The sequence below is a fragment of the Callospermophilus lateralis genome, chromosome 7 (assembly GCF_048772815.1).
Source record: "Callospermophilus lateralis isolate mCalLat2 chromosome 7, mCalLat2.hap1, whole genome shotgun sequence".
Lineage (NCBI taxonomy): Eukaryota > Metazoa > Chordata > Mammalia > Rodentia > Sciuridae > Callospermophilus > Callospermophilus lateralis.
The window spans coordinates 70,471,876-70,482,104 of NC_135311.1; the positions used below are offsets into that span (position 1 = coordinate 70,471,876).

General features: G+C 35.4%; 1 protein-coding gene across 1 annotated transcript in view; it reads right to left on the reverse strand.

Moving 5' to 3' along the window:
• Positions 1–10,229, reverse strand: part of LOC143405210 (guanylate-binding protein 7-like) — a 30,157-nt gene that overhangs the window by 19,031 nt on the left and 897 nt on the right. Inside the window, exon 2 of the mRNA XM_076863604.1 lies at positions 408–603. Coding sequence (XP_076719719.1) covers positions 408–597 — 190 coding nt within the window. The 5' untranslated portion in view covers positions 598–603. The remainder of the gene's footprint in view (positions 1–407; positions 604–10,229) is intronic.

Here is a 10,229-nt window from a genome sequence, read left to right on the forward strand (position 1 = left end):
GGAAGAAAGTATAAAAAGGAAATTGAGACAATATAATTTTGCTTGAGATAGAGTTTTAAAAAAAAACAGTGATATGGCAGCCATGATGAGATACATAATTCAGAGAGAGCATCAAGTTAATAAGAATAAGATATCAGAAAAAGGAAAACCATGGATGGGTGAAGGTCATTGTAAGAGCTCAGGTCCTAAGCTGCTAGAAATGAAGGATATCCCTTTTACAGGAAGCTGAAATGACAGATGTAAATAAAAGCATTGGATACATTGACAAGGCTGCAATTTTGCTGGAAAGAATTAGATTTGTTGGAGAGGAGATTCAGAATCTCCCTCCTTGTTATCCTGAAGATGCAGTGACAAACTGAGATAGAGCTGGATTGAAGTAAACAGCCCTGCCGAGGGACCTCACTCACCAAGGTTTTCTCCAGCAAGACGGTTCATCAAGTAGGACTTTCCTGTGCGATAAGGCCCTACAATAGCCACAACCACCACAGGCTGAGAAATCTTGCGAAGAATCTTCAAGGCTTTCTGGTTCACTCTTAGCTGCTCATTGTTGTTTTCTACCAGACACACTGGGACCAACATAATTGGTCCAGACGTCATGGTGATCTACAAAAATAAAAGGGCCTCACTGTAGAAATAAGATCGCAAATTAGTTCCCCCAACCCCTGAAGTTTAATCAAACATGTTATGACAGGAGGAAGCTCAGAGGATTTCCATATTTTTCTATGGCACAAAATGTAGGATATCATTTGCATAGGGCTTCCTCTACTAGAAATCTGAAGTTAAAAGTAATGAATAAAAAAATTTGAAGTAATGAAGTAGTTAGATACCAGTCCAAGGTTTTACTTCCATAATAAAAATAAAATTCAAGCAATGTTTATCATGCATTGACAGTCTATACAAAGCTGTCACATATGTTTTACATACCTGAGCTCATTGATGTTTACAGGAATTTTGAAAGTTAATGCTATTTATACTCAGTTTGCATATGTACAAGATGAAGTTCAAAAAGACTGAGGAGTTTGCTTCGTCATATCTAGTGAATAGTGGGAGTCCCAACGTTTGAAGCCAGGAATGTCACTTCCCTACACCATGCTTTGTGACCACTCATCTGGCAGAATGATCTTTCTCAACAACATTGCTTCCTGTGCTCCTTAATCAGTAACATACAGGGGCTTTCCATTGACACTCATTTACCAACAGCATGATGCTCTGATCCATTAGTGTGATGGAATGAACTCCACTTATTCCTGTAGAGTCAGGCCTGCATACCAGAAACAGGCCTGCACACATGAGAGGTCTTGTTCTCTGCTATTTGTCAACTAAAAATTGGAATAGGAATGAAAATAGAAAAACTATGCTTCCATTTGTAAAACAAAAGTATATAAATGATGTCCAAAATATCACCAGGAATGAATCTAAGAGAAGGAATATCTGAACTTTCAGTAGTCTTAAACTTTCTCTATAATTCAGAATTATTTTTTTAAAACAAAGATTTAATTAGAGCTTATTAAGCATTAAAAGTTCTATTATTGCATGAATCTCTTGGCAAGCATTTATTTAGCTTTGTATATCAGTGGCTTTCTATGATATAACCAATTTTTTATTGTAATAATATGTAAGAACATTCTGTTGAAGTCACTCAAATATATTTATATTTTAAATGCTAAATATTCAGCATGTATCTATGACTTTCAAAATTTTTCAGCTCTACAGTTTACTACTGCTACAGTTTGTATGTTGAATGTGCCTCAAAGGCCCATGTGTTAAAGCTTGGTCCCCAAGGTAGCACTGTGGGTAGATGGTAGAACCTTGAACATGTGATGCCTCATGGTAGGTCTTCAAGTCACTGGGGGAGTGCTTTTGAAAATAACTGCAGATTTCAGCCACTTCCTCTTTTTTCTCTACTGCTTCTTGGCCACAAGGAGGATAGTATTGCTCTGCCACACACTCTTGCTATGATGTGTTATGCTAGTGTCATCATAGACCCAAATAAATGAAACCAATTGACATTGACTGGAAACTCCAAAACTGTGAGCCAAAAGAAACCTTTTCTCTTGTGTGCTGATCATCGCAGATTTGTGTTATAGTACTGGAAAACTGACTAACACATCTACCCATATAACTTGAGCAAAGAGCTTAAGCTAGCTGGGTGTCAAGGAATGAAAACAAAACACATTCGTCATTTTATGAGGGTTACAGGTTAAAAAAAAAAATTCTTCCTACCTCAAGTTTGTTTTGAGATTTAAACGGAATGATGTAACCTTTATTGTAACATTATTTAATCAACAGATTGTTGGTTTTGATAAAATTAATCTCCATTTGTGCACAATATGTCAAAATGCATTCTATTGTAAATTTAATTAATTAATTAATTTTAAAAAAGATGAATCTGTAAAATCTACCATGAAGATTGATCTACCAGATAATGTATTTCAAAATATTCTGTAAATGTAAGTTAAAGAGACATACAGTGTAAAAAAAATTTTCATTGGAATGAGACATTAGTAGGCTGAAAACATTGTTTTTGTTTATGTTTATTTTGTTAGAACCTTTAGGCTCTGTGCATATGGAAAATAAGAACTCCTTTTGGCCACATTAGAATTCTGGATTTGCTTTCCTTTTTTCAAGGAGCAGATTAAGGGGACTGCAAAATGATATGAATTTGATAGCAGAATTTATTTATAAAAACCAGGCCTGTCATGCCTCTATTATTAAAGAACCACAAATTGTAGCTTCACATTATCAGAATAATGTTTTTCACTCTTGCTCAGAAAGTCTTTTTCAAAATGTAAGACATAAGAGTATCACTCAGAGTGGTTGTAAAACCCAGATTCCCAAACTTAAGAATCAATGTGTGGTCAGGCATGGTGGCACACACCTGTAATCCCAGTAGCTTGGTAGGCTGAGGCAGGAGGATCATGAGTTCAAAGCCAACTTCAGCAACACCAAGGCACTAAGCAATTCCGTGAGACCCTGCCTCTAAATAAAATATAAGAAAGGGAGGGGATGTGCCTCAGTGGTTGAGTGAGTGCCCTGAATTTGATTCTCCATTCCCACGCCCAAAAAAGAATCAATGTGTGTAAAAAAGTCACCACACATGGGGTACATACACATTGATACACATTGGATTACCTTAGATTAATCCTGATATCCCTAAAGAAAATAAATCTATGGAAAAGAAAAAGAAAAACCTCAGTTTTGACTACTTTGACCTAAAGGGAATAGATGTAGGTACTTAATTTTTCCACCAGTATAAATAAGAAACAATCTTTTCCAATGATAATAGTGATAAAATACTAGGGACAAACTCTTTTTTCTCTGTATTTGCAAACCACCATCTTTGTGAGGTCCTATTTGATCAGGAAGGTCCTTGAGGAAAACTAAAATTTTCCTTTTTTCCATTTTCTCAATTGTGGTAGAATTAACAACATAAAACCTTGTTAAATGTACAGCTCGGTGGTTTCAAATATCTTTATGCCGTTTTTGCACCAAAACCACTATCCATCTACAAGATGGTTTTCATTTTGCACAACTAATACTCTGTATCCATTAAACAATATAATCCCACATCTCTGTTACCCATCCCTAGGCTACTACATTCTATTTTCTGTTTCTATGATTTTATAATACTTGAAGTTTCAAAATAGTTCAAATAAGGAATCACCAACTATCTTTTTGTGACTGGCAAATAAGCCACTTGGCACAATGACCTTATTCATATTTGTAATATATGTCAGAATATTCTTCATTTAAAAGACTAAATAATATTCTATCAAATACATATACCACGATTTGCTTATTGATTCATGCATAATTATGAATAACTAGTGGCTTCTGTGTTTTACACATTACAAATAATTCTGCTCCGAACATTGGTGAACAAATGTCTCTTTGAGACCCTGCTTTCAATACTTGTGGGAATATAGTCACAAGTGGAATTGATAAATTATATGATAATTACATTTTTTAATTTTCTAAGGAACCATCATTATCATTATTCACAGCAGTTATATCCTTTCACATTCCCACCAAGAGCTCAGAAGCATTTCAGTTTCTCCATATTCCTCTCAACACTGGTTATTGTGTATATGTGTGTTTGTCTCCCTTTATTAACTTTTATTATTAACTTACTTATTTCATTAACGGGGTGAGGGGTGGGGGGTGGGGATTGTACCCAGGACCTCACTCATGATAGGCAAGTGCTCTATCATTGAGCTACATCCCTAATCCTTATATTCTATGTGAATAACCTTCCTACTGAGTATAAGGTGGTTTCTCATGGTAGTATTGATTTATGTTTTCATAATAATTTGTTATCCTGGGTCTCTTTTCATGTTCTCATTGTATATTTATATATTGTCTTTGGAGAAATGTTAATTCAAATCCACTGCCATTTTTGCTTCAGGTTAGTTTTGCACTGCTGGATTTAGAAGTTCACTGTATAGTTTGAATATTAATCCTTAATTAGATATACGATTTACAAATATTGTTTCCCATTCTCTAGGTTGCCTATTATCTTATGTCTTCTTTTATTTCTTTCAGCAATATTTTGTTCTGTTTTTTATTTCAATTTTTTAAGCTATTGTAAATGAAATTGTATTTCTAAAATTTCCTTGTGCAGAATATTCATTGTTAATATATAGGAGTGCATCTAATATTTGAGTGTTGATTTTAGAGGCTGCCACTTTGCAGAAATTTTTATGAAATTACCAGAGTTTTCTACATCTCATTACTTAGGAACAGAAAAGTTTAATTTTTCCTTTCCAATTTGGATGTCTTTTCTTTCTTTTTCTTGCTTATTTTCTCTAGCTAGTTCTTTCCAGTACTATGTTGGAAAGAAGTGAAAAAAGAGAGCATCCTTGTTTTGTTCCTGATCTTAGGGGAGGAGCCTCCCATCTCACTGTTACTTCCAAACTAGCAGTGAGACTAGCTTTTAGACTAACAACAACTAAATCTAGCAACTGCACCCTGCAATCCAGGCCATCAGACTATCTTCTCCCTCACCTCCCCATTTCTCATATGCCACTTTAAGTCAGAAATTAAGGAACTTAAGCTCAAGACTAAATTATATGTAAAAGAAAGTCCTTGAATAAGCATTTCTGCTCTATCTCTGTTCAGGGCAGTGTGATCCAAAAAGGCTACCAATTGTTGTCCACTCATCTTGTTCTCTTTCCTCCATCCTATTTTCTGATGTTATTTTATAGAAGATGAAAACATACTGAGGATTATTTTTCATTCTCACAAAGGAAAACAGAGTGAAAAACTGAACTTGAAAGTGAAAGTAATTTTTGTGTCTGTTTGGTTGCTTGGATGACACATTGAGAGAAACCACAGGTTTAAATCATTTAGTAATTGTTTTCATCAGCTTTTTCACCACTGTGACCAAAAGACCTGACAAAAACAACTTTAGAGGAGGAAAAGTTTGTTTGACATTCACACTTTCAAAAGGTCTCAGTCCATAGACACCTGGAACAGAACATCATAGCAGAAAGGTGTGAGGAGGAAAGCAGCTCAGGTCATGATACCAGGTAGCAAAGAGCAACCTCTGCTCACCAGCAACAAACCCACAGGCACATCCCAAGAGACCTGACTTCTTCAGCCACACCCTACCTGCATACAGATACCACTCAGTTAATCCATTCAATTGTATTAATGCCCCAATTAGGTTAGAGCTCTCATAACCTAATCATTTACCTCTAACCTTTCTTGTATTATCTCACACATGAGCTTTTAGGGGACACATATAATCCAAACCTTAATAATAATTAGTTTAACTGTTGATTAAAAGACAGATAATTACAATCTCTTCAGATCAGTATTTTCTCTTAAAGATCATCTTTCTCACTGTTTTCCCAGTGGTCAACAGAGTACAGTCAGGAAACATTAGAGAATGGGAGTGGACAGGAGGAAGCTACTCCACAGCCACCTGTCTACCAGAGTGCTGGATTTTGGTCTCTAGTTAAGGTCAGGGTGAAGAGAATCAAAATCAAAAGTATGTGATTTTGTTCAAGGATACAACTGTTTGGGGGGCTTTTCATTGCATTTTTAACCAAAATGGAAATTGGAGTGAATGGCTGAAGCCAAGTGAACCATCCTCTGTTGCTGCACACCTGGACTTTGATTTCAACACCCTGGGTGTGTCCCTTCTCCCCAGTTGGCCTAGGGATCCTTGATCTCCACAATAGATATAGAACAGCAGGCAGGAATGTCACCACAGTGACCAAAGACTAGAGCATTTCAACATCCTACCTCAGTGGTACTATTTTAGTAGGGTAAGGATTGATGTTTATTTTAAATTTTTACTTGCTCATCTCTTGCTCATCTCTCTCTCTCTCTCTCTCTCTCTCTCTCTCTCTCTCTCTCTCTTCTTGTTATTATTATCTAGTGTTATCAGTACTTTTCATTAAGACTAAAATCATACATGTGTATGTTGTCTCCAACTTTACATTCCAAATTCATTCCTATTATTTCCAAGCTTATTCTACCAATTTTTTCACTAGAGTAAATCTAGACAACGGGAACCTGGAATTCATATATTTGGGGTGTTTTATTTAAGTAAACATGACAAAATATTAATTCAAAAGTGATTACTGGGGCTGTGGGTGTTGGTTCATTGTTAGAGGACTAGAGTGTTAGGCTCTGGGTTCAATTCTTAGCACACACACACAAAAAGTGATTATCTATTGAACACACAAAAGTGATTATCTATTGAAAATTAATAGATTCAGAACCATGAACAATTAAAAGCTAACAAATGCACCAGATGTGGTGGTACACATCTGTAATCCCAGTGGCTTGGGAGACTGACACAGAAAGATCACAAGTTTGAAGTCAGCCTCAGCAATTAAGCAAGTCCTAAGCAACTTAGTGAGACCCTATCTCAAAAAATAAAAAGGGTTGGGAATGTGGCTCAGTGATTAAGTGCTCCTGAGCTCAATCTCCAGTACAGAAAAAAAAATGCTGACAAATGCTGCAAATATCATCTCTACTTATTGTTTTTGATCTTTAATTAAGGCACTTCCTCTCGTATTTAAGTTTCAGTATGAGCAATCATTCAGAAAACAATGTAGTAATTTAAATCATTCCACTATGTTAAACTATAGGAAAAAAATCATATGTAATCAAAATATATAAGATTATATATTACATTACATTACATCTTTTGCTATACATGCTGCCTTCTGAATGCATATAACTAGGCACTGGGTTATTAGAATTGCTGTCAACTTAGTTTCATTGGGTATTTTTCTTTGCCTAGAAAGTTTTATGTTGCTAGAAAAGTCATCAAGAGTATCCACCCCATTTTCATATTTGAATAGAATGGAATCTTTGACAATAACATGACAGAAACTAAGTACCAACAGCTAGATGTCCATTTGTATAGCATCATCAAAATAAATTGCTAAAATAACAGTTATTCACAACTATTGCTTGAATACAGTACAAGAATAAATTTCAAAGTGAATTTTTCAAAACCCCTCATTTTCTTCACTATGTTATGCAACGCTATAGATAGTGTTTTTATTGGAATACTTGTGGTTTTATGGCTCATTTCTAGCACTTCCTAACTTCCCAGTTAAAATTTACTATTGTTTGTGAAATTAGTTGGTCAATTTTCATCAATTGTCTTTACTTGTTTTTTTTATTTTTAAATGAGCAATGCTATTTTTTTCTTCAATACTTAAATGACATATAATCATTCAGTCAATAGCAATGTGGGGCCTATTGCTATTGAATACTTAATGATGAACAAAACAAGTTTCTTCCTTCAGCCAGTCTGTCTTGATAGGAAAAAAAATTGTGAAATATAGCAAGAAGCAATGGATGTTAAAATGTTGATTCAAATAAGGTGTGGTCTCTACCCAAGTAATAGTTTTATTTGTAAGCATTATAGCTGGCTTCACAGAAGAGACATTTCTATTGGATCTAAAAATTGGAGTTCTGCAAAACGATTTTGGAGAAAATATATTTTAGAACAGGAGATACACCATGGTAGGAGCTAAAGGCTGGGAAACAGCCTGGGTCCAATGCAGCCAGTGGAACAGTCTTACTGAGGATAAAGTAGAAAAATCATTGGGGACCCCAGTCTTGGGCTTTGTTGCACACACAGGAAGAGACTTTCAAGACTACTAGGTACTCAGCTGTGTTGGAGTTCCTTCTTTCTGATAGGAGGAAGAAACAGAGAATAAGGTTATGGCATTGGTGACACAGATTGCTTAAAGAGCTATTGATACAACTTGAAAGATATGTTTAACCCTTCCACCTTAGACATGAGTGGAAGCTTTGCTTCACATGGTCATTCAGAGATTCAGATTCCTGCCTCCCCCTTGTTTCCTACATACTAAAGCACTGCATTCATCTGCAAGATCAAAGATTGACTTCTACCAACATCTGGTATCCTGAGTAAACAGGAACAGAAAAGAGATACTGCTTAAATAATGGCTCAGAATTCTCTAGATAAGACCTACAGAGTAACATAAAAGTAATTCTGATGAAATCTCATGTATAAATATAATCACCAGGACAACTCAGTTGCAAGAGCAGCTAGAAAAAATCCAATTTCTGCCTGGGCTCATCTTATAAAATAGAACCATACAATATTTAAAGCTGAATATTCTGTCATAACTGTCAAGTATGCACAACAGTATCAGAAAAAGATATTTTTAAAATCCTGAAAGGAATTGAAACTGCTGACCTAATAAAGTGGCCTTAACTTCCTCAGATGCAAAGATTGGTGATGTAAAGTGAGATATGGGCACCCAACAAATGGATCAAAGTGTCTGTCTCTCTCTCTCTCTCTCTCTCTCTCTCTCTCTCTCTCTCTCTCTCTCTAACTCTCTTTCTCTCTTTCCCCCTCGCTCTGCTCTTATTTTACTTTTATATTTTTTTCACAAGCTTAAAAAGATTTAATTCTAGAGAAATAAAATATAAGACTAGTTAATTCTTTTGCCTTTAAATTTTTATTATTGTTATTTTGCTAGTATTTATTATATTTTAACATCTATTATTAATTTATCATTTATTATTTTAATTACTATCTTGTTGGATTTAAAACATTTTTAAATGGGAAAAAAATTTATCTATTTATTTCAGTCCCTGCCAGTGTAGATCAATATTCAAGGGAGAATGGGGACAATCTCAAGAGAGAGGCCTTTGGGGTAAAGGAAGGAATGCACATTCAAGGGAGAGTGAAGGCTCTCTCCAGAGGGGAGTGCTAATATTTTTAGTGGGTGTGGGGTGCTAATATTTTTAGAGGCCCAGTTCTAGAGACTGGATTAGAGCTGAAACCAGCGTGATCTATATACATTTGTGCCAGTTTTCTCTGCCCTCATGGTACAAGGGCATGGCTCAATGGCATGAGCCAAGGGCATGTGTTCAGGACTTATGATTTTTCCTGGGCACTTTTTGCATCTCAGTAGTTCATTTGAGACTTGGTATCTCACCCTTTATTCCCAAATTCCTGTCTCAGAATGGTGAAAGAAGCCTAAGTTCTTAAGCTCATGTGGGGATAATGTGTTTTTATTTAGATTTCTTCTCCAAGAGAAAGAGAACTGAATTCATTCAACCTTTCCCCTTCTTCATTTTCAACTCATTTTTCTGACTATGAGAGGGCTGCTTATCTTTATACACAATAAATTTACCTATTTGCTCCAATCTAGCACACACGGAAAGTAATTTTAAAGTTGATGATTCAGAACTCTACAAAAAAACATACATTTACTAACTAGAATGCATTTTTTAGCAGACAGTTCTTTTTTTGTCTTTAGACTTACGCACATGGTCAGAACACTATATTCCAAAGTTGCTTAGACAATTTCTTCCACTTTTTCACTTTCTGAGGTGTGCTCAATTCATTTGTAGCACACTCAGATTCACTCATTACTGTTTCTGTTTCATTTGGGCCTTCTTCATATGTTGGTGTATTCATTAATTTTCAGTATGTGTTTATTTTTGGACTACGTGAAACACCACGGTTCTATAAGTCAGAGCTTTAAGCATAGTGAGACGCTGTCTCAAAATAAAAGTCAAAAAGGACTGGGGATGTAGCTCACTGGTAAAACTTCCCAGATTCAATCCCCAGTACCAAAAAAGGAGAGGGGAAATCAGAGTTTTCAAAAAGATTTAGTTGGAAAAAATGTCACTTCATCTTACCACTGTATTCCCATTCATGGGAATACATTGAGAATGTATTAAAAATTACATCTAGAATGTATTTATAAATTTTAATA